This window comes from Brugia malayi (genome assembly GCF_000002995.4).
Source record: "Brugia malayi strain FR3 genome assembly, contig: Bm_v4_Chr2_contig_001, whole genome shotgun sequence".
NCBI lineage: Eukaryota > Metazoa > Nematoda > Chromadorea > Rhabditida > Onchocercidae > Brugia > Brugia malayi.
Genome location: NW_025062476.1, coordinates 9,304,621 through 9,329,560, shown reverse-complemented (window position 1 = coordinate 9,329,560; position 24,940 = coordinate 9,304,621). Strand labels below are relative to the sequence as shown.

General features: G+C 31.5%; 5 protein-coding genes across 11 annotated transcripts; 4 read left to right on the top strand and 1 right to left on the bottom strand.

Moving 5' to 3' along the window:
• Positions 1-116: 116 nt before the first annotated feature.
• On the top strand, positions 117-2,935 carry Bm2866 (Uncharacterized protein; the record flags this gene model as incomplete). 2 transcript variants are annotated; one of them, XM_043079034.1, is made up of 9 exons in its annotated part: positions 117-293; positions 512-685; positions 764-848; positions 1,126-1,311; positions 1,670-1,805; positions 1,992-2,115; positions 2,253-2,337; positions 2,482-2,642; positions 2,825-2,935. In XM_043079034.1, the coding sequence occupies 9 exons, from the start codon at positions 117-119 to the stop codon at positions 2,933-2,935; spliced, it is 1,239 nt and encodes a 412-aa protein (XP_042934968.1). The 2 variants fall into 2 exon arrangements, with proteins under 2 accessions (XP_042934968.1, XP_042934969.1); XM_043079035.1 differs by lacking the exon at positions 117-293 and having other exon boundaries at positions 674-685.
• A 108-nt stretch (positions 2,936-3,043) lies between these two features.
• Bm2864 (Uncharacterized protein) lies at positions 3,044-6,391 on the bottom strand (the record flags this gene model as incomplete). Its single annotated transcript, XM_001900067.2, has 8 exons — positions 3,044-3,287; positions 3,529-3,633; positions 3,817-3,948; positions 4,095-4,125; positions 5,298-5,413; positions 5,546-5,595; positions 5,996-6,141; positions 6,322-6,391. 8 exons carry the CDS (start codon positions 6,389-6,391, stop codon positions 3,044-3,046), a joined length of 894 nt encoding a protein of 297 aa, XP_001900102.2.
• A 4,776-nt stretch (positions 6,392-11,167) lies between these two features.
• On the top strand, positions 11,168-11,389 carry Bm263 (Uncharacterized protein; the record flags this gene model as incomplete). The annotated part of the gene is made up of 2 exons (XM_043079033.1): positions 11,168-11,231; positions 11,337-11,389. 2 exons carry the CDS (start codon positions 11,168-11,170, stop codon positions 11,387-11,389), a joined length of 117 nt encoding a protein of 38 aa, XP_042934967.1.
• A 1,104-nt stretch (positions 11,390-12,493) lies between these two features.
• Bm2328 (Uncharacterized protein) lies at positions 12,494-19,104 on the top strand (the record flags this gene model as incomplete). 6 transcript variants are annotated; one of them, XM_043079027.1, is made up of 10 exons in its annotated part: positions 12,494-12,551; positions 13,164-13,235; positions 14,294-14,476; positions 14,657-14,753; positions 15,051-15,173; positions 16,199-16,470; positions 17,605-17,768; positions 18,092-18,247; positions 18,700-18,836; positions 19,047-19,104. In XM_043079027.1, 10 exons carry the CDS (start codon positions 12,494-12,496, stop codon positions 19,102-19,104), a joined length of 1,320 nt encoding a protein of 439 aa, XP_042934961.1. The 6 variants fall into 6 exon arrangements, with proteins under 6 accessions (XP_042934961.1, XP_042934963.1, XP_042934965.1 ...); XM_043079029.1 differs by having other exon boundaries at positions 15,009-15,173; XM_043079031.1 differs by having other exon boundaries at positions 14,994-15,173.
• Positions 19,105-21,523: 2,419 nt separating this feature from the next.
• On the top strand, positions 21,524-24,134 carry Bm8945 (Uncharacterized protein; the record flags this gene model as incomplete). The annotated part of the gene is made up of 6 exons (XM_043079026.1): positions 21,524-21,660; positions 22,224-22,327; positions 22,784-22,893; positions 23,251-23,436; positions 23,689-23,785; positions 23,992-24,134. 6 exons carry the CDS (start codon positions 21,524-21,526, stop codon positions 24,132-24,134), a joined length of 777 nt encoding a protein of 258 aa, XP_042934960.1.
• Positions 24,135-24,940: the final 806 nt, after the last annotated feature.

Sequence of the window (24,940 nt, the reverse complement as noted above, 5' to 3'; positions counted from 1 at the left end):
TTATTGTCGATACATCTCAAGAACTGCATTTTTATAGTTCTTGTGATACTGAGCAACAAGGTTTAGGTACAGCAAAAGCTTGTTGGGTGATTCTCATTGTATTTCAGATATTTGAAATGGCGTTCTTTAAGAAGCATAATTCCCTGTGTTTGTTAAAACAAGTTTGGCTTAGTGGTAGAGCTACTAGTAGCAACAGGGGCGGACCTGCTAAGTGGTTAGATGATGCTGTAACATATGCAGATATACAAACATCCTTTGTGGATCCATGCACTTCATTGCCGTATCCGGAAAAGGTAAATATTCAATTGACTGAGTTTGTTCCATATTGTTGGACCTTTTGGCAATGATATGGGACGAGTGGTACCGAGTCTTTGGTTCGTTTAAATGGAATTCATATTTGCACTCTTTTTGTATTACGTTCAGATCAATTATACAATATGCTGTTTAGTGTTATCCTAAACGTCAACACTTACTGACATATTCCTTTGCAAAAATCTTTGTGTACTTTCAGGAATTACACCGATTTTTAGAAAAAATACCGAAAATAAAGGGGAAGAATGACGATAAAATTGTTGTCAAAAGAAGTAGCAGTAAGAAACTTGATTTTAGTCATATACCTATCGAAGAACAAGTGGTTGTTTTATTTCCTGGTCAAGGGACTCAGTACGTCGGCATGGGTAAAAAAGTGAGCTATATTTTTGATGTTGAGTCTTTAACGTAAAAAGTCGAAATGTTAACTGAAATCTCAATTCAGTACATTTAGGTAATGAACTGTGAAAGAGCAATTGAAATTTATAAGGAAGCATCAGAAATATTGCAATATGATTTGCTGGAACTGTGTCTGGAAGGTATGTCTGTATAATAGAGTCCTTACGTTCAATAATTTTAATTCTGTCAAAAGCTTTGTTATTTGACTGTAGGAAATTTTCGAAAAAGAAAAGACCAGCGAACTTTTCCAGTTCCATTTTTATTAGCAAATAATTTTCCTAAATCGATTTAATGCTCTGGTTCCTTAAAATTTAATCTTTATGTTGTTAAAAAAGATTATGCACTCATTTTTATGTCAAGCTTTAAAGCTGAATATGGTTTCAAATTAGATTTTAAATCAAATACTTCCATAAACAGGACCAAAATCAAAACTCGACCAGACAGTTTACGCTCAGCCAGCTATTTTCGTCAGTTCGTTGGCTGCGTGGGAAAAAGCAAAGGCAGAAAATGAAACACTGAGTGTTCGTACGACTGACGTAGCTGGTTTCAGTGTTGGTGAATTTGCTGCACTTGTACTTTCTGAAGTACTTTCTTTTGAGGATGGTAAGTTTTGCTTTAATATCGGCATGAGGTTTTTGTATCTTTTATTATCTAATTTATATGTATGCATCTTTCTTGCTGCACTATGTGAATACTGTTAAGTTTTATATTTTTATTCGTATTTTCATTTTCCCAGTTAGGTGAAAGGTTTCCCGATTTTTTTTTTTTTTTTTTTCAATAGCATTGTTGGCTTCTTGTTCTAAAATAACAATTTCTTTCTTTTTTTTAGTATTTGCAGTTTTAACATTTTAGTGCACACTGGAAACTTATTGAATGCACTACTTAGCATACCAAATGACTGAGGCTTTAAATAACAAAACGATTTAGTACAAACTTTATCAAACTTGGAATTTTTATACAGCTCTTCGGCTGGTAAAAATTCGCGCTGAGGCTATGCAGCAGTGTAGCTTGAGGTATCATTCCGGGATGATAACACTACGGGTAAATGCGGCTACAAGACTGGAGGATGCGTTAGAAGACGCCAAAGCTTACGCATGGTTCATTTATATTTTCTTTCCACACCATTGCACTGTTTATGCATACATATGGCATAACGCTGAAATGAATAGAGATTTTTTCATTTAGTTCAGATTTTAACTTTCTGAATGGTAAATTAAAAGCTATTAAAACTTCAAAATATTTCCCGAAAAAAACATGTAATGTTTAAAGCATCTAAATTTTAGCGAAAAAGATCAGCCGCCGTTATGTGAAGTAGCCAATTATTTGGTTTGCGGTGTGAAAGTCATTGGAGCATCGGAAAATTGCATTGATTTTCTGAGCAGTAATCAAGAGAAATATGTTTTTCAGGTATTTTTGTGCGAATAATCCGGACACAGTAAATTTTTTGATTTTAATGGTAATAATCTTTTTTGTCTAAATATTGATATATTGCTTGTCATATTTTTTTCATTCTTCTTTGTGCGTCTTTACCTTAACGTTTCCAGGTGGTCAAAAGATTGGAGGTAAATGGCGCATTTCACACCACTTTAATGAAAGATGCTGCTAATGCGTTGAAGAATGCTCTGAAAGGTTAGTTACAGTAATTAAAGTTTCAAGTTTTTGTCGTTTTTTTCTTCAGTAATCTTCTAAAATTTTCTCGAACTGTAATTGTGCTTAATTTCAGTTTGCTATAATTATATATCTTCTTGTACCTGTTTTCGTTTCATATTTCAGATGTGAAAATTAACCAGCAGCCACGAGTGAATATTTATTCAAATTACACAGGTAAATTACATGTGTACAACGAAAAACAGATTCGTGAAGCGATCGTGAAGCAAGTTTGTTCACCAGTTAAATGGGAGCAGATCCAACAACTACTTCATGCAAAACACCAAGTAAATACTACATTACTTTGTTTTGCTTATATGCATTGTTAATTGTTGAATAAAGAGCACATGTTTAATTGTGAGTTGTTCATGCTGCTTCTGGAAAACTTATTTTCTGGAGTAGGTCATTTAAGGATATTAGGCTTGCGGCCCATTAACAAATGATGTAACATACTTGGATTGCATTTCAGGATTTCAAGTTCCCAACATTCATGGAAGTAGGACCAGGAAAACAACTTGGCGCAATGCTTTTGAAAATAAGCAAGAAAGCTTACAAGAACTACGTAAGTTATCCAGTGTAGGTCCATCTTTTGGACCATATCTTTTGGACGTTTACTTCACAAGGATTTTTTCTGTAAGTTTGATAAAATTTTCAGAAAATTTCGAAAATTTGAATTTGTTTAAATATATTAGGGAAGAATTTTGCTATAGCAAAATGAAATACTGAGCAATGAAAAGGTTATGCTCGGAATTGCTTGAGAAACGTCATCCGAATTCATGAGGTTTTCCGGATAAGAATTGTGCGATTGTGAAGACGAAAAAACCAACCATCTTCCATTATTAATTCGACTTTCAGTGGTTAGGTTAAGCAATTGCCGACAGGAATGAGGCAGCTGGTCAGTTATACCGAGATGACTGTACAGTTGTTCAAAGCTAAAAATTTTTTTGCCTTTGTAATCTTAAAGTTGACTTGAAAACATATCAAACACACTCAAACTAAATTTCGGTTGCTAAAAAAAACAAACTTAAGCAGTGGTTTATTAGTAATTCAATAAATTCAATAAAATATATTTAGTAATTTTCTCCATATGCCCTGCTATAACCTTTTTTCAGATTTTGGTTGGTTATTCTACCTTTTTGCAGTAATCGAATGAATCGATATGGATATGTTCACCTTGTAAAGCCAACGGTGATGAATTTGAACATCATTTTAGCTGCAGCTTCTCCACAGCCACTCCGCGTGACTGGTCCGATACATTTGATCATATCCGCCAAGTCTCTTGAAATGTTTTTATGTTGTTCAATGTTTAAAGATATTGATTCTTCATACGATTCCTAACATTTCAAACCCAATTTAGGGAGAAAGTTCTTTCGCAGCTCAGAAATTATCTGCTTTTTGTTTTTATGTTTAGACAAAACAGTCAACTTTTATCACCAAATTTCCAAGACAGATGAAACTCACCTGCAGAGCGTTCCCAGTCTATTCTGAATATTGTGCTGTTCACGATTAATAACAGCTGCGCTGAATGAATTGCTGCCCACTAACGACTGATTAATTTCATGTTGACATCTTGACATTGCCACTGGTTCATACCTGTACTTCGATATGTAGTACTGTACCTGTTGATTATTGAAGGGTGTGGAGGAGTGAGTTCTTGAATATTATTTTATAAAAAAGTAAGTAGGAGTTTCTATCAACCAAGCTTTCAATTAGAAGGTGCAAATTAGTGGAAAACTTACTGAGTAAGACATGGTAAATTGTTGAAGAACTCTGAAATTAAAATTTATTTATGCATTCATAATATATTGTATGTGGGATGTATTGTAGGTCGTATGGAACTCTGAAATTTGAAGCGTTAACGCTTTTCTGCATTGGTCTACACGTATTGATGTCCACCCAATTCGTTGTTTGTATAGTTCTATAATTTTTGAAAAAAAAGTTGATCTCTTTAAGGAATAATACCATTTGATTTACAGGTCCAGGTTAGTTACACTTGCGGCACGGACTCTATATGAATAGATCTAAGTAATAAGTAAAAATTCGACACCAGTATCCTCAAGTTTGACCAACAAACTTTTGATTGTCCATCAGTATCTGCCGATATGGAATTGCAACTTTGTTTATGGCAGTTATTTATTGGATACAATAACCTGTTAAATTCTGCTTTCCTCGCTTCAATGCGAAAAAAATGTGAAGCTGGATGCTAGTGCAAATTGGTTTTGTTCTTCGCTATGAAACGTATAGGGTTGCGAAGTGGTTAGTACGTGCGTCGGGAATTGAATATATTCAGGTCGGAAGTAGATTATTATATGTGAAGATATTTAAGAAAATGAGGAGAATTTTAGGAACTATTGGAAAATGTAGAAATTTTTTTTTGAAATTATGGGTGAAAACTGAAGAGTAGATAAATGAGCTTTATCCAAATTTTACTCGAGGATGAATGTTTAGAATTATCTAGTAAATATCTGTAGTTTTACACTATGTTAATTCTTTATCAATATCTTTGTTTATGTAACAAATTTAGGGGTATGATCATCTCGTCCTTGTGAGAGATGAATAGATATTTCAGAATTGTTAGTTTGATCATATTGTTACAAATGAATGGATGAGAAATTCCCGAAGGAGAAATAATGCAGCTGAGACTATTGCTGTATAGTTGATATATTTCTATTCTACTCTTTCCTTTTCTCTTTTATGACTAAATTCTGTATAGTTGATATATTGCTGTATAGTTGATATATTTCTATTCTTCTTTTATGACTAAACAATGCAAGAATAGCATCGTCATTATCCAGCATTTTCTTTCTTTGTCGGAAATTAATGAAAATTTTGCCTTTAAATTTTTTTTTATAAGTGTTTGTCGAAGTTCACAATGTAAATTCGAGATTTTTAATTTGTAACATGGATGAGAGATTCAAAAGAAACATGAACGGAGAACAAACCTTCCTTTTGTTCAACACAAATGAAGTGTAAGCCGGCATATGTCCGTCGAATACTGGCATTGTGTTGGGATTTTTTCTCACATTCCTCCAAGCATTTATCTACTCGTTTATAAGCTCTGAATGTATTCAAATGAAAGGGAAAAATTGTACTGAAATGCACTAACATTATGTGATTTCAACATTTTTCACTCCTAATTTTTGATAATTAATTCGAAAGCAAAAAAAAAGAAAGAAAACCGTGGACTTACTCGCAAATACTATGAAATGAATTTTCAGTCACTCGACGATTTTTTGACGCCTGAAACGATATTTAACTCATCGATTTCTAACAAATCTGGACAGAATCCAAAGTTCGTTAAACTTTTAGCTTCAACAGAACTCAGTAATCATGAAATTGCAATACTTGTGAACCTTCTGTAATATATTAATTAATATTCAGTTAAGAAATTTCCAGGGTTTTTCAAAAATCAGTTCTGAGCATAGAATGAAACAAAAAATGAAGTCTACAGAATTTGCAAATATAATTTATATGCTTCAGTCAAATGAACATACATTAAATGGACATACAATGTGTACATGAAGTTTTTGGTACTTAAGTTATTTCACATTTGATAATCCAAATTTAATATTTTCCTTCACCCAGATACGATTATAATTTTTAGCAATAAGTTGAATTTTGGAAGATAAAAGGTAGAAACTTGTAAAAGTTGTGTCCAAGAAAGCTGTCCCTGATGGTCACTTCGACTGAATGGCGTACTTTCCATGATAAGTTGCATTTCACTAATGCATGGTTCCACACAATCACCATTAAAAAAACCTTCCGTACATATAGTACTAGTAATACCTGTAAAGTAATTCAAATTCACCGATGAAATGATAGGTTGCATTTATTGGAAAATAATATCTGTGCTTAAAAATTGCTTAACAATTATATAAATGCTTGCAAATATGTCATTGTCATTATCAAAAAAATTAACTAATTTTATGATTTTTTTTTTTTAAATTAAAACAACCAAATTCTTACATGCAATTAAAATAATAAATGCTGATGTGTTGATCATTACAATGTCAACGTTACGCCATGCTGCAAACATCAGAGACCATTTTCCTGAATATATCAGAAAAATTGAAAAGAATATTAAGTTAAGAGTTTTTCTGAAAAAAGTTTAAATTCGTTGACAGCGATTCAGAAAACAACAACAAAAGTTTTACGAACAAAAATTTTGGAAAAAAAAAAGAGAAGCAAAAAAGAATAAGAGTAAAAAATCTGTTCAGGAAAATTCAAGAAACTGGTCCTGATATTAATTGTCATTTCTTTTGCTCAAAGACAAATTTAAAGTTTGATTAGAGTGTAGTGTTTTTAGTTTTTGGATATATTTTCTCAAAATTAATGTTTCATCTTTATGTTTATATTGCAATGCCAACGACAATACCTTGCAATTAGTCAAATATAAGAACAATAATTGAATCTAAATTTGTCTGCGCCTTATTCAATAACTTAGATTTAAATCACTTCTATTAAATCTGTGCTTTGCGCAAATATCAAAATATTCAAAGTCATAAGTAATATTAATGTGGATGAAATAAAAGGTAAATTTCAGTAGATTAGATTTTATTTAAAATCTACTGAAATTTACCTTGAAGTCATGTATATTAGCAGAAATAAGTGAAGTATTCTGTCAGATCATTGTCACATGAAGTATCCTTGATACTTACATATTTAAGCTAGTAAATGGATACCACTTTTTACAATGAGGTTCAACTTTTAATAAGTTAATCTATTTTTACTCTTGATAATTAGAGCAGTTGAGAACAGTGTGAGAACATCAACTTCCATACTTTCTAAAATGATGTACGGTTTTCCATAGACCTATTAATCTTATACCTATTTGATGGCTGACACGACTAGTTTCTATTTTTAATTTCAGCAAGCACTATATGTAAGAACTTATTTAATCAAGATGTTTCAAGAACGCACAGAATTACTAATTCTCAATTGATTAAAACAAACCGATCAAAAAGTAAGTTAAAACGACAAAGAGTAGGAAATACCAACTATATTCGCATTATTTTCTTTTTTTAACAAATAATCCTATTAAAATGATAGAATGAAAATGAAATATCAAAATGTCCAAAATTAATAAAATTGCATACAATCAGTGAATGGGATTCACTGAAAAAACAAAATAATTTGCATTGGTTTGCAAAAAGCAGAAATTAAATTTTCAACAAAATGATCATTGAGAAAGGGTTGTTTCATCGAATGTTATTATTAAATACTTAAAGACAATTCAGTCTTTGAGGAGTGATTTAGAAACCCAGATAAATTAGACAGATCACTTCTTAAGGATAAGTGTACATTCAAAAATGATAAGTGAAAACTTCAGTTTAGCAGAATCGAATATAAAACCTTCTCAAAATACTTCCTCGAAACTTGACATATATAATTCAGGAAATACCTAACAAATATTTTGCACATGTAGAAACTGTTACCTAATGGAGCTCATTTTATCATGACAATTAGAAGAAATTTAGAACATGATGTTAAAACACAATTAGACACTCATCGAAAAAGATAAATTCAATGAATTCAAATAATTGTTCACCAACTGTTACCAACAAAGTAATTAAATTCATGTCTTAAAATTGACTAAAATTTGTGTTTATTAATATTCAGGATTCAAAAGTTAGTACAAAACTAAAGAGATGAACCTTTTACTTATACTATTAAAATGAATTAGCGCAAATTCCTTGACACTTTAATTCTCTTTATCTCTTTCCTGCGCTCTCAGTAATTAAAATACCGAATCATTTCGAACTTCTTTCTCCTTTTTAAGAAATATATTTTGATATTTATTGGAGAAAACACAGCGACATACACCAGAAACAAGAGACTATTGGATGACTTTGGCTTTTCAAGTTCAATTAATTTAAATGGGGAATGACAGGGGACTACTTTGCCAGTTGAAGGTGGGCCATTTGCTTTCTTTCATCCAGGAATGGGCACAATTGTAAATCTCTCGCTGCAATATTAACTTTTCAAAGGCCTTAAAAGGAATGAAGCATTCCCAAAAACATATCATTAAGCCATTAGATGCTTGCTTACAATATCATTCCCACCAAGGACACATCTGTCGTAACAATTTCATTTCACTCTTCACTTCATTTCTATCGATGATAGACAGAATGACTAACTGGAATAATTTGAAAATGAATGTACGAATGAATAAATAAAAGACTGATTGAGGAGTATATACTGTATAAAACATGAAATACATTTCAGATTCAATAACATGTCTATCTTGAGGCCCCCTCAAAAAATTTGAAAGTGATGTTTAAATTACTGAATTTCATTTCAAATTCCGTTACTGATCAAAAAAGATAAAAAATAAAAAAATAAAAATGGCTCCAAAAAAAAAATTGGAACAATAACACTACGATTAATCTTAGAAAAAAGATATTATAAAGAAAAATTCAAAATTCTGTTGTTTTACATACAAAGACTAACGAATTTTATGATCTGTTCAAATCCAATAATATATTAAATTTATTTAAATCTAACTAATTTGCAATAGAATAGTTTTCCTTTAAATTTGGGCAAGCAGTAACGACCTATGTAATGAGGAATGTGTCATTTGTATATTTTTTTCTATTGAAATGCCTCGTTTCACAAGAATATTCGTAGTCCTTATTTCTCATTCAAAATCACAAAATGCAACCACAAAGTTTTTAAATTTTTTTCTCCAATTGCATTGCCTGATGTTCTCGTCAGTATCACTTATTTCTCATTCTCGGTCTTTTTTTGTATCATATTTTTCTGATCAATTTGCATAGATGTTTTTCTTATTTCATCATTTACCCAGCAATACAATTTAATTTCTCACAGTTCAGAATGCCGCCTTCTGTGATTTTTAGGCGGAAATACTGATTTTACCGCCACTTATTGTTGTCATTACTAATGTCATCACTGATACAGCCATTAATTCATACTCACATTTAAATTAGTAGCTCAAAGCTCTCTTTTATTCGCGATGGAATTAGATCTATGAGAATTTGCTAGACTTTCTCTTAATGCACGTCGATCCTACAAGTCATTAATGACACTCACAATTCGACAGTTAATTTTTTGAATCAAGAAAACATCACTGGGCAGTTGTGAGTTAGAAAGCTAAAAAGTTTCTAGTAGTGTCATGCAAAGATCTAGTCATAAATTTAAAATTCGAAAACTGGAACTGTAAGAAAAGTATGGTAGAGGTGGAAAATGTGAAACTTTTATTACTGGATGAGGGATTGCTAAAATTAAACTGATGAGCGGTCAAATTTAGCATTTAGTATATTTCAATTTGAAGTGCTTACAGGAAGAATTTCACAGCATTTTATTTTTGAGTTTGGTACTGCTTTAAAACCAAAAGTAATCTTCATCCACTTGGAAAAACAAATAAAACTATGAAAAGCTTTTGATTATTGCAAGCAAAGAAAAGAGATACATTAGTGATAAGAAAGGGGAAAGGGAAGGACATCTAGAAAAAAGGTATGAGAATCAAGGCACTTAAATCTTCTGAGAGTCAATGACTCACTCAGTACATTTAAATCTTCCTTCATGACCTATAATTATTATGAACAATGGAATACGCAGACAGATTAACTCTCCCGGGCTTTATCGAGGGCAGGTAAGTTGATGTGATTATCATTTATCAGGAAAAAAATGCAAGCATGATATAAAAAAAGTGGATTTAGAAAGTGTACCATTAGTGCAATTCCTTCCTCAACTATCCGGTGCTCTACAAAAAGAAAACCAAAGATTTCTGGTAACAAAATACCTATCATGGCATTAATAAGTTAATTGTAATATTTGAAATGATTTCATAAACAGTAGACTCAATAGCATTCATATCGGCAGGTCATGGAATCAGTACTTTCCTTGAATATTAATGTTCACAAGAGATAATTCCCTTCACCATTTTCAGTGCCTTATTTAATCAAAATTCATGAATATCTTATGACCACATTTCAATATTTCCAGGACAGTTGACAAAGTTTGACAACCAATAGCATTGTCCCATGAATCGATCCATTTGAAAATATAGGTGGTCTCGTTCCAGTTAGGTATCTCAACAAATACAACTATACAATTATTAATCCCACCCATTTACATATTTGATACTTAGTAACTGTTTTCTATTTCTATTTTGATTTTTAAAAGAATGACAAAGTTTTAAAAATGTTCATTCGATTAAAGAAATCTCGAGAGAGAAAAGTGAGAAAGTTTCCATAGAGCTTCCTTCCTCTCTATGGGAGAAAGGATAATGAGAAGAGATGACGACCAACTCGACACAATCGAAATTTGATTCATCGTTTTTGCACAAGTCTGTAAAACATAAATGCGCACTCACTCCCTTTCAGGAGCGGAAAAGCTGTAACAAAACAACACAACGGTGCGCAAAAGTTTCCAATTTTAAGAGAAAGTCAAACAATACAACTGAACATACTTGTGCTATTTGTCAATGCAATTTATAAGATTATTAAAGTTTTTAAACAATATATTCATATTGTTGGACTGTTAAACTTCAAGTTGTTTCATTATTTGTTTCAAAGATAGTTGTTTTGATCCAGTACTTTCTAAGCAAAAAGTAACCTTCAGTAAAATTTTTAAACTTTTTTACACCTCACTTTCCATATTCACCAATTATCATTTCTATTTGTTAGTTGAAATTTCAACAATTATGTAAATTGTAAAATTGTTTGCTTGGAAAAATTGCCTACCTCAATTCAGGCTAAACTGATGAGAATATGCAGAAAATAAACGTATAATGTATTAATGCACATTGAAAATTTTCTCATTACTATTTCTTAAATTCAGAGAACCAGTCATGTCACTTAGCATTCTGATTTCAAATTCATACTCAATTTATGCTTACTTTGAAGACTACTACAGTTAGTTTCGATTATTTACTAAAAAATTCAAATCCAAAGAAACTTTTCTGTTTTGTTGTTTATAATATTCCTAACATGAGAAAATGTATGGAAAATGATTTTCAGCCGTAGTCTGTGCAAAACTTATGGAGAAATATAGAAATATGAATAAAAGTTGAAAGTTTTGAAATTCCTGAAAGGTTCATTGGAAGTGATGAGCTTTATAGAAGTGAATAAAAAATGATACTTTTTACTCTGTGTCCCTCCGATTTAAATCAGTCTTAGAGTTGATAAAATGATTATATCATTGGAGAGTAGTGGACTGTGATAACCATATCTGACGTCATCAAAAAACCATTAATTCAAGCGAGTCATGCATAACCAAAGTCTCTACAGTGTAACTATTAGTCAAATGTTTGTCAACAAAAAGCAATCATTATTTTACTTTCATATCGATAATTTTGTTAATTTGCTCTTTTAACAAAGCAATGAATTCATATTTACTTCCTTTTCTCATAATATTTCGTCTAGAAAAGATTGTGAAAAAATTAATGGCATTGATGACTAGTTGAATCTTTTATTGTTTACCATTCGTGCTAATCCAACGGTAGATGGGTAGGCAAATTTAGACAGCAATAAGGAAGTATTTGTGAATCGTAAAAGTAAACAAGTTTAAATAATACATTAAAAGGTTGAAATAATATATTTTGTAGAATTTGAATGAATCATTTACAGTTTTCCAAAAATAAGAAAGAGTTTAATGTTAATGAAAATATGAATGAAAAAAAAAAAATAATAATAATAAGCAAGAGAGTCACATCGTACAATTTTTTAATTTAAATAGATATAACGCTACGAAGTTATGCTTTCACTTGTCTATCTAGTAGGTCTTACAAATGACCAGAGCAACTCTTTCAAGTCTGCTTTTCAGCTCCGCGTCCCTCTAACTTCATTAAAGTTCATTATTCATTTTCTCAGTCATTGTAATACACAAAATCTATTTCGTGACCTAAACTGGAGGAGGTGGAGTTCATTAATCATTAACTAAAGGTATTGGTAAAGTGGAAAAGAGGTAGGTAAACAAGTTGATTCCCTGTAGATTACGATTGGTATATTTATACTGTGTAATTCTAAGGAAGAAACCGGGCAGTATTTAGTTACCCGGCACTACCTCACTCTCGACTTCTTTAATAAATTCGCACTTGTTCCTCACGTTTCCAACGTTATTTAAAACTCAGCACACCTATTTATACTTGGATAAAATTTTAATACCTCAATTCGAAATGCTTTGTTACTCAACAGCTGTGCTTTTTCTTCTTGTAATACTTACGTTATTATCAGGTTACTACTCTTTCCATTATTTTACTTAAAACCTTATAAATTTTATTAAAATTATGAATCGTGACGGTAAAACTTGTTAAGTAATAAGTAATAAATTGTATAAAATATCGGAACATCAAAAATATTCATCGTCATATTTCCATGGTATCATCGGCCCACTTTCAAAAATTAATAGAAGGGAGAGTTCATTTTCATATCTGCATAATTAGATTAAAACAATATACTTAGTTTTTAAAGTATTTTGTATTTCATTTTATAGAAGTTACGCTGCATTGACTGCAACACTTCTGCATTTCTAAAATTCGGGTTTACATCTATAAGAGTGTTTCGAAAATGCGAAAATTCATTTATTCATATTCAAAAAAGATGTATCCATTTCATCATTCTTTTCGAAAGCATTTATTCAGCATTTAAAAAATGCATCATTTTTAGTTAATGGAGAATATTCAATAGGTGATAAAACAAACCATTTAAAGAAGTGGCTTGAAACAAATCGTAATTCTTTCCCACAACCTATAACCGATGATTTAATCTCGTCTATATCCGGCAACAGTGATATCGCTACAGCTATATTCAAAATATTTGGCTTTGGTTCAGAACCGAAAATTTCAGAAGCAAAATTCACGGAAACAACCGGTTCACCTACCAGTTCACGTAATGGAATTAAAGTTGCTGACAGAGAAGGCACGATTAAAACTTTTGACTTGATTATGAAATTTTAAAATTTAATCATCTAAACAAATATTTTATTTCGTGTGCATTACATATTCAATTCTCTTCATCGATCTCTTAGTTCCTAGTTAAGTATTTTTTGTTTATAACTTTTAGTTTGAGTATTCAGAACCACAATTAGGCTAGAACTGAATTTCATGCGAGATCTGAATTTTTCATTATCTAATATATCGTATTGGATTGCTACGGCAAATTCAATATTTCAGTACCAAGTTATATCTATTACTACTCTTACTCTATAATCTACAAAGTTAATAAAATCGATTTATATCACTCATAGATTGCTCATCCTCTCCTTTTCCCTTTCTCTCTCTCTCTATTTGGCTATACACTTCTTGTTGATTTTAGACTGAAGGGGTGCTTCATGTTGTATAATCACTTGAGAACTGGACAACCAATCATTACCACAAATTATTTGTCAAAAACGAGGAATCCTTATTCACTAATAGCTAGTCCCTTTAATATCTGATAAATATATTAATGTATTGCTCTTTTTGATATTAAATCAGTAAAGAATAGTGTGAAATAATTTGATAAAATAATTTAAAGATTGAAGTGACACTAAAATGAGTTCCATTCTGTTTAAAATTGTGGTTTACTGTTCTAGGCTGAGAAAAGACTAATATGATTGAATATATAATAATTTATATTTAAATATGAAAATGAAATTATCAATCTAAAGCATATGAGACTTACTGGTGAGTCAGTACATTAACATAAAGTCACGTGAAATTAAACTAAGTGAAGTTGAATAAATCATCAAAAATGTAGCGAAGTATGGAAACATTTTGAACTGCAGAATAGTTAAATGAAGAAGATGCCCGATTTAATCAGCAGATAAAAGATAAAAGCAGTTCAAGCAGTGTGATAAATGTTTCGCTGAAACTAACTCTTTTTAATCTCTAAATATCTTCTACAAGGTTCGATTTTCAAACACTGAGAAAGCTTAGAGTGATGAATATTTGTGTACTTAATAATTAGTGAATAATTCAATTACTGTTTATTTCTAGTCTGTCCTTTCGATGCCGATCCACTGATTTTATCTGGAGAATATAGCTACTGCAAACCAACAACAGTTGGAGAATGTCCATCTGGTTTTGTTTGCGATTTTAGCCTCGTACTTGGCCGGTCAATATGCTGCCAAGATATGCGCAATGAACCAATTATTAATATAAGAGTGAAGCCACCGACAAGTTAATATTACAACAAAAATTCACAATTTATTTTCTCCAATGTTTAAAGAACACTTTGAATGTGAAAAAATTTTGCTCTTATTTTTTATTAAGCAATTAAATGGGTACTGGTTTGAATTCTGCATGCATTGTTTATCTTTAAGTTTTATGTTTAAGATTCAATCTGCAGTCTTCTTTTAGCAACACACTCATCGAGAATGGAAAGGATCAGGACTCGTGAACATACCTGGTCAACTACAGTTGCCAATCGTCGGTCACCTTGGTACATCAGGAATAGGTTTGTCTATTAAAATGTCAAGCATCAATAATTCAACCCACTATTTTGGTATATTTAATATCCAATAGAAGAATATTTCAAATACTTCAATCCATTAAATCAGTCTACTGAATAGATGGATCGATTAATTACCATCTCACCTCGAATCAATATTGCTATCCTTAAATACTTGTCAACAAACAGTTGCAAAAATTTTCTCAGATAAAATGATTGAAGCGAAGTTTAAGTAATATGCTGTAGAAGACCACTGTACAGAACTTCGTGGAATGGAACTGCGCATAGCTTTGTGCCTTCCAGGACGATGACTGCGTCTACGACACTGATACCTAGGAGCCATGAATTACCCTCAACAGAACCTGCAGGTACCGGTAGCGAAGAGGTCTCAATTGAGGGATATATCAGTCCTGCTGACAAAATGAAGTGAGTTCGTTGTATTATTTAGAAATTGAGGTAAATCTTTTTTCAAAAATTTCAAGAAATTTTACTACTAATAATTGACAGGTTTGATTATATATAACAAATAGTAACTAATCAGTTAGGTCTTGAATAGTTCAGTCTCCAAGAAAACGTGTATATTTCAGAGTAAACACGTCATATTTAATGATTTCAAAATCACTGACTATGAAACTGCAAAGGCTTTTTAATGAAATACTTTCTCACTTCTATTACCGTAATGTTACAATCTTAAAACATTTCTAATATTCTGAAATATATCTAACTATTACGAAGTGATTTGGACAAATTACATTGTTAGTTCTAAAAAAAAAAAGAAAAAAAAAGTGTCCAAAATAAGCCGATAACTTCGACGGCGAATTTACTTCAAATTTCAAGAAAATTAGCAAGGCTAGTTTTTGGGAATTTGTTTGCATCTCTTTTTAATCGACAAGAATGAGTTCACGTGTGACAGAGGAAAATGATGACAATTCCCTTGAAAACGAGGATTGAACAGAGCCCAAGCAATTTTCAATGGATGTTCTATGAAATACAGAGACCCAAGAATTATCATAGTGTGAAATAGTCTCTATCTCTTACATTTTCAGAAGTTCCAAGATTTCGAGTAGTGCTAAGTTTCTTTTTTAGAGTTGATTCTGATTAAAAAAAAAGAAAAAAAAGTGAAGACTGGTAGAATGATTCTAATTTCTTATCTTGTAATTTCTCTGCACTGGTAACTCTTCTAAAGTCTGTATTGTTAAAAGCAAATTTGTAGAATTGACGACATCACATTTGTACCAATCCTTGATTATAATATTCATTGCTAATTTAAGGAAGGAATAAAACTAATTAGCTAAATTCAAAGAGAGCTAAAGAACTTTTAACTGAATTCTGATTACAAAAGAAAAATTCGACCACAGGAATGCAGTCAAGGAAATGGTCATTTATTATGCTATTTCCGTAATGCATAAATTTATATTTTTAATTATTACCCGAAAAATTGTTAATTTTAGTCTTATTGAACAACAAGAAATTCCACATCGCAATATATCTGAATTTGGCATAATTTCAATGAAATCAGCTCAAACAACATTTTTACCATCACTGACCTCCTCGGCATCTACCGTCCACCCAGCATCTGTATCTTTAATTCAAATTGGTAATATTAAGAGATTGACTGATAAGGAAATGCTCATTGTTGGTACAATTACACTTATTAATGATCAAGGTTATCGAATACTAGTGGATACCGGATCTGCTGCTGATACCGAATCACTCCTGCAAGGTATTTACAGATTCTTTTAAATTTTTCTGAGCTTCAAACTACTTATTCTCTTATTGTTGGAACCCAAACATAAGTCAATCAAATTCACTGTAGTCAATCAAATGTTATCAGATAAATTCCAATCATCGAGTCCTCAAAAATAGGTGATATTTTAGAACAACTGAAGTCAGAGATCAAAACTTGTTTTATATTTTTAACTATTCAGATTCGTAAGATTTAGCAATTGAAAGAGGAGCAGCCGTTCATGGGCAAACAATTTTGTATAGCAGAAAATTGAATGATATAATAATTGCATTTTATTTCATGGATGTTTAAGAAAAGAAATGCAGAAATAATTTATCAAAGCTTCTCATATTCATTAAAGTTGTTGGAAAAATCTAAATAGAATTTTAGCTATTGGGAATATGAAGAAGAACAAAAAGAATGAAGGAAACAAATTTTTCTAAACTTAAAATTTTGCATTAAATTTGTAGATCTGCTAACCCGGAAATCAACTCAATTTATAAAGTAAACTGTGTCGTAACATTTTTTAATAGAAACTGTAAAGTAGATAATATAATTTTGAAATTTGCTTGTTAGTTGCTATTATAAATATATTAAACTGATCCACATCTCATAGATAGATTCATTATAGATCCATAACATAACAGTGTAATATCAAATTAAAACTTTTCAGTGATACATTTTGAAAAATGATAACATGATCCAATTAGTAAGCAAATGAAACGAAAATATGATTTAAAAGAAAAACAAATGGCAATTAGTAAAGAATTTTTCAGCAAACTTTTCTAGAAACACCATGTAAAGGCAGAAAATTTCTGACTTCAGCCTTAACTAAAAGCTTATATTCGAGAAGAAATATGGGATAATCAATTTAATCACTCAAACACTATTTCGCTTTTCTAGGTTTCAGTTAACTTCTGAGGATTTTGCAATGAAGCTTTTGAATGAATTGGAAGATTTCAAATAGTTCTGACTCTGAAGTGAAAAAATTTCGATTTTAGACATTATCTACTACACTATTTGTGCTCTGACTAATTATGATCTTGATTTGAGTAAATGTTTAGACTGTTAAATCAGATGTTTGAACAGAACAATAATTTACTATTCAAAATTACTTAAGAGGTATTTCAGGTCTTTCGAAAGAAATGATTTCCATGAATGAAATTGCTGTAATTGTAATAACAAGTGGAGATCCGAGTCACACAGGTAACCTTAATCTTTTCCCGCTGAAACCAACACTTTTTCACACGACGGAATATGTGGAACAGCGTGCTACTGTCAGCGAACTTAAAGATGTTTGTTCTTTTTTTTTCTTAACATTCATCCAAATTCCATAATTCAAAACAAAATTTCGAAAAACAGAAAACTGAACCTAAACGACCATGCAGGAAAATACGATATGATATGAAAAAATGAATCAGATTGTGAACTGCTGTAAAGTAAAAAATTTATCAAATAAAAAAATTCAGATATTTTCCATTTCCCATGCAAAAGCTAAACTGAATACATTGGGGGACTTAAAAATACTTCGCATTTCAGCAATGTAGTTTTAATTAATTAAAAGATAATAGTTATATGACTCTTCCGTAATAATTTGAATTTAATTTCCTAATTTTAGAGGCCTTATCGTAAACTGACGGAAAATGTAGAAGTTTGGAAAACTCCTGGTTCTACGCAACAGAGCCTCAGTGTATTGGTTTACAATGTTGAGGGATATGGAACGATGGCTGTTGTTGGTGATTTGATACCGACAGAGGATTATGTTTTCAACAGGGTTAGTAGTTCTTTTCATTAAAACTGCGAAGCAATCTTATCCAATTTTAAAAACTAATCTTGTACCTTGGCTTTGTTGATAATTTATTATGCATACAAAGTCATTGCTAGATATTAATTGAAATTTTGTGATTGACATACTTTGAGATTTTCTGGAATTAAAACACAAAAATCTTTCAATGCCCATTTAAAGAAATATTTCATTTCATTTGTTGTTTACAAGTGCAAGAAAAAAAGAAGTTAGTCTAACAAATTAGAGACATATTAACCCGACTATATTAAAAACTTCCAATTATGTCTATTGCGGCAATCATCACAGAATTTCATACTTTGAAAGTAATTCAGTCACTAACAACGAATGCAAATCATGTATTCATATTAAAATAACTCGTTATTAATATGAGTGGTTATTCAATATCAAAATTCAGTACGATCATGACTTTCTAACTTTAGACGAATTCAAATGTAGACCTCGACAGAAGTGTTTGGGATTCATTGATCAGAAGGCAAAATTCGAATTTGATCGTATGTTTAGCAGACTGGATCATTCCTGGTCATGGTCAACCTTTCAGAGTATTACCACTTTATAGGTATCATTTGCATTCAAATTTTTTTTGTTGAAGAAATTGTTTCCAAACTAATGCTACTTCGAAGATTCTCCTAATAAATTCATAAGTATTGGCAAAATAATTTAAAAACAAAATTGATTTGAAAAAGAAAATACGTTTTACCAATAAATTTTACAGCGATTAGAGATATATGTTAATTTCTTAAAACTGGGAAAAAGAAATGAATTTTAGGCAGCGAGCGGGATGTACACGCTTGTTAGCAGAGAGAAAGAAATTTGGTAAGATGTAAACGACAAGACCGAAAAGGAATAAGGGAAAAAAACTACAAACTCGAAGTCTTTTTGTTTGCTTTTTTTTTACAGCTATTTTCTAATTTACAATAAAAAAGGAGTTTTCAGCTAAAAATACTTTCTGACCTGAATGATTCTAAAAATTAGTGGTTAAGAAGTAGTTTGAAGGAATCTTATGTTGATGCGTCTAATTTAAAGGAAAGGGTGATAGCAGTCCTTCATTTTTTTTCCATAAACGATATACCGACAAGTACTCCAGCATATAAAGTTATGTTTGCTCTTTAAAAAGAAGTCTTCAGAAGTTCCTCCAGCACTCAGGATTCATTTATCTCTTCTTCCGCACATTTCAAACGAAGTCAAAAGGGGGATGACTTTTCATGTAAAACTGAAAATCTTGTTATTTAATAATTTATTAGTTTTGTTTCCTCGATGCCACCTGCAATTTCAACACTCATTTCTCATAAAAGTACGAAAAGAGAATAGATAACAGTAATTTTCATTGTATATCGGAACATTATTTATCACAAAATTAGCGGCACGATGTTTAGCAATCCGAAATCCGCCAATAATAGATTATGATTTTGGAATGTAACTGTTGCTAAAAAAAATATCAAAAACGTAATCAGATTTTATGGTTTTGTTAGTTTCTGCAGCATAAAATTAAACATTTTTACATTTTTCTCAGCATGGAAATAGAATGAAAAAAGTATTTATTTTATGAATATATTGCCATCTCATGTTTTGCAGAAGAATATTACAGCATGCGACAATGTGCCTAGATTGAACATATCATTATTGCTCTATCTTGACTAAATTGAAAAACTTATGATTCTCAGCGTTTGATACTTGAAGGTTCGAAATTACATTTAAGTACTAGAAAACAGAGATGAAACCAAACTGATATTTTGAAAATTATATATACCACAGTTAAAAATGAAAGAAGTTTGGTCAAAGAGGCAGTACTAAAATTATTGTATTTAATCGGATACAGATTCAGAGTTTGACCATTTCAAACTGAATCAGCTTCATTCTATCTTTTCAATTGAAATCCGAAGTTTGTGTGTCAAACTAATTTTAGTATGAGTGATTGCTAAGGAGAATGGAATAACGCAAAAAATACCGAGTTGAATGCAATGAGAATAAATCTCATACATTTGGAGCAACTATTATCTGAATTGCTGTGATTAAAAACAGTCTGAATACCAAGCTAACAGTCATTAGCATTGCTTACATTCTATCAGCAATTCAATAAAAGTTTCCGATCCTGAAAGTGACTCATAGTTGGCAAAATTCAACACTGAAGAAAATTACTTTTGGAGTAAAATAACAAATATTTGAAACTACTTAAATCTTGAACAGAGAAGAGGCCACTTTTTCCTTCCTCCAATACTTTGATTCTTCACGATCAGAGATACCTCTACAGTGAGCGTAATAAATAAAAGAGGAGCGATTGATAAAAAGTATGTCTAACTTTGGACTGCAAACTTTAAAAGATGTTACTGTCTGCGAGTAAGGCTGCTACTACAACTGCGGGAATGAAAAGGGAAAACAACTGAGTTATTCATCATTAGTTGACCCTTCCTTCGACTGAAAGTAATGGAATGGAATTGGCGACATCTCGAAGGAATGAAACATTTCAAAGGACAATGAAAAAAATGATTCAAGTTGTAAATAAATAAGGCATAGTAGTATTACTACAGATGTAATTCTGAAAATTTTCTAATCATTGATTGAAGCACACGTAGAGATGTCACTGTCGTCGTGATTGTGACGTGATAAGATCAACTAATCAAATACAGATTTGGAACTTGATCGATTTCATGGACTGAATGATTTGACATTCATCCAGCAGAAATGTCATGAAAGCCTTGAAATGTAAAATGCAATTGTTCATGAAATTTGCATGTCGCTGCTATGCAATATGCGGAGAATAGAGAAATGGTGTTAATGTGTGTTTGTCTGTTCCGTATGTTTGTGTGTATTTGTATGTATGTGTGTTTGTATATTTGCCTGTGTGCGTATGCGCGTTTGTCTACCGATGCGTGTGTCACTGATATCCTGGAAGTGGTCGAGAGAGGGTGTCAAAGGTCATAGATGGAGGTGTTCTGTGAGATGGGAATTTGATTGGACCTGAGAATATAGTGTGGATTACAGAGAAGGAAGGTTGATGAGACGAAGTGATGGGAACAGATGGCGCACCAGTGATTAAGGATCACTGTTGCACTAAAAGTTATGTATAGTTTGCTGCTTACCTCAGATTTTGGTAAAATCACCTATAAGCGCTCAATTGTTTCATTTATACTTCAAAGCATAGTTGGTTGTCGAGTTATGCATTCGTTTGCGTGTTTAAGTCACGTTTTTTGCTTCCGTTCGGTGGCGCATGTTTGCTGTAATCTTATGGGAAGGTTTCAGATAACAATGAACGTGAATGGTAATGTTAATGTTGGAGATGATATTGATCTAACAGTGTCACAAGGTTGCTATCTGTTGGAGGAAGCCCATAAATGCATTTTGGAAGCGATTGGCCTATTTTCTGGCCCAAGAGAGGATTCGAAGTGAGTCAATCGTTCTTTCCTGATTTTCAATACTTACGAATAAAATCACTCTAGTTCTTACTGTGCCATTCCTAGTAGAGTCATGTTTTTACACCCACACAAACTGCGGTGTCCTTTAAATTTAGTTACGCAACTTGCTTATAATGCTTTTAGCTATGAACATATAATTATTCAATTATTTTGTATTCTGTATTCTTCACAAGTAGAGATAGCTATATCCCAGGAGTCGCTGAAATTATTCAAGTCTGATATTACATAATTATATACCCTTAATTGTTCTTTGACCTGTCTTGTTTGGCTGATTATTAGCATTGATTGAAGTAAGAATCATCATCCCAATTATGTTGTAAGGGGTTTCTGTGATCCCAGAAGTTTTCGTCGATCTTAATGCCCTCTTAAAACAAATCCAAAACATTTTATTCTGTCATTTCCAAATACTGAACTGTATTTTTTAGCAAGTGAAATGGTTTGCCAAATTAATTGACAAAAATTAAATAATAATGCTGTGATACTGTAATTAAATGGTTTAATTAAATATTTCTCTTTCATATTCTTTTTTACAGATTGGCGCTAGACAGACATACCTTTCGGTTAGCTGTCCATGCACTTCGACGTGGTGTACTCGCAGTACGTGTTATTGAATTGTTTCCAAGTGATCTTTTTGAAGGTATTCTTTATTCCATTTCTTCTTTGTTGAAATGCTATACTCAGAATCTTATACTTTAGGAACATATTAATTACAAATTGTTATTAGAAATCATTTTTTAAAGTATATCCTGTTATAATCAAAAAAAAAAAACACACGTCACAAAGTACAAATTTATTGATTCGTAACAAGTAGGTAGTAGTTTCATGATATGAATATTCTTATCTAGAATTAGTTTGAGTAGCTTTCTGGAAACTGTCGTTATGTTCGCAACTTTTAAAACCCAGAAACATACTGCATCAAAGACTAGGTAATTTCAATGGTCATGTTGGTTTTATTTTTTTGTTTTTACATACAAAGTTATTAAAAATTGACGACGTTTTTTGGAAGAAAAGTTCATTTTTATTTTAAAAATATTTATTGTAACCGTATGAATTATTTCAAACGAAATTTTAACTTTTTGGGAGACATTTTCAGAATTGGCACGTGCGGAGCATGCAAGAGCTAAGGGAATAAAATCCTGGGAACTAGTACGATGTGTTGCTTGCAATTGTGAACATATATCTGATGATGATGGCGATTTGTCGGTAGTTTTTTTTTTTTTTTTTCTTTTTGGTGCTTATTCACGATTGTTTTTGTGTAAATATTCTTTTAACTCTTTGTGATTCATGAAAAAGACTTCAGTATTTCTTTTATTACTGATGACTACAAATGTTTTGGTCTTTTTTATTGACGGATAGTATTTTCGTTATTGATCTGCTTGCTTTTGGAGTACATGCTTTAACTCTCTGCTTAGCTGCTACGACATGCAAACTATTCTTAAATACCAAAACTGCACTTCTTGGCTCAATTATTCATAAGTTCATTTTCCTTTTTTGATTATAAGAGTTTTTTCGACTGTTTGTGATTATTATTTCAGGAAATTGCTTTAAAATTGATTTCAGGATTCTGGTTCTGAAAATTTTAAAAGAAATCATGTAAAAAGACATACTGTGAATGTGATTGATGGATTGAGGCGCCATTTAGTCGGTATCACGCTGATGTGTTATTCTGTTCTGCTTTTGCATTACGTAGTTCACACCAAACGAGAACCGTCTAATTTTATCCATGCGTTGGATTACTGTAATGACGTAAGTTAAATTAAATTAATTTCTACATAGATTGAATTCATGTGGCATTTTTTTCACTAAAATTTGTTTATACCTTACAGTTGTACAGGAATTTAATCCCATCATAAAATGTTTTTTGTGAAGAGGTCCATTTACATAAGAACGTTTAAAGATGCCTATATATTAAAAGTTCTGGTTAATTCTCGACTGCGATCCAAGACACTGAAATTCGCAAATTTAGAACAATATCTTATCGCTTTTATTTTGCTTTAGGTTTTATCTTTCGTACCAGGCACTGGCACCTCTTTGTTTGACAGAGAATTAGCACTTTTACATGCACGTCATCTCATGGAAAACTGCAGATTCGACGGTATAAATTTATGGTTTCAGCCATTTTTCTGAAAATATTAGTGTTACTCTAATAGAAGTTTGACCATGAGATATTTGTGCTTTGTAGATTGAAGTCACTTCAACGCATGCTTTTAATAAGCTTGAAAGTTTTTTTATTTAAGTTGCTCCATTTCCATTTTCTGATCCAGTAATAGAACAATGATTTAATAAATACTGTTACTGCAGAACCTGAAATCGACGAAACAGTGAAAATTTGTTTGATGTTGTTTGAGGAAGAGCGGAAACGAGAATTACGCGATTCTGAGCGCCTCCATTATTTGCAGATAGTTCATGCACCTTGTAAAGATAAAATGTCGTTCGGTGGATAGATTGACAATGTGTAAATACATTCTTTTCGTGTTTGTAAATTCTTTTTTTGTTTTTAGCAATAGCTTGCTGTAGTAGGAATTAATGAATAAGTGAGATAGATAGGAATGCTTTTTTGTTTGCGTCAACTCTAATTTACAGATAAGCAAGTCTAAACTATAGACGTATAAAGAAAGTTTAATTTATTTATTTTTTAGCTTTTGACAAAACGGTAAAGTATTTGAAAATATTACTAAATGTACTAGAATGAGCAGATTATTTTATAGGTTCTAATGTGGCATTGTTTCCGCTTTGTTTCTTTACTCTTTCCACTACATTTCCTGTATCCCGATAACATCGCTGAAATTTATTTTTAAAAATCTGATCACATAATATAGTATTAACTTTATCACTATGCAGCTCGTAACGTATTCCAGAGAATTTAACTTTGTTTACTCATTCCCTTCTCCTTGAGTGCTCATCCAGGAGTTTGTAGAGTATATTGATGATCTCCGCATTATGTCATATTACTTCAAAGATCTTTGAAAAACCTCTTTTTTAATTGCTAAATTTGTTGTGAACTTGCGTACATTCCCGAAACATGTTAGAGCCTTTTCAAAATCCCGTTATGAATTCTTGCAAAAATTATGTGTATTGGAAATAATTTATTTTGTTTCTTTTGGATCCGTCCGTTATATCAGTCTTACCTTTTATTTCTTTTTCACTTCAAGTTATTGTTTTCAGTCTTATTTCTGTCCAGTCTTCTGTTTGGCTGTATTACTGATCGCAGCAATGGTGCTTCATTTTAGATTCCATACTGATGTTACCA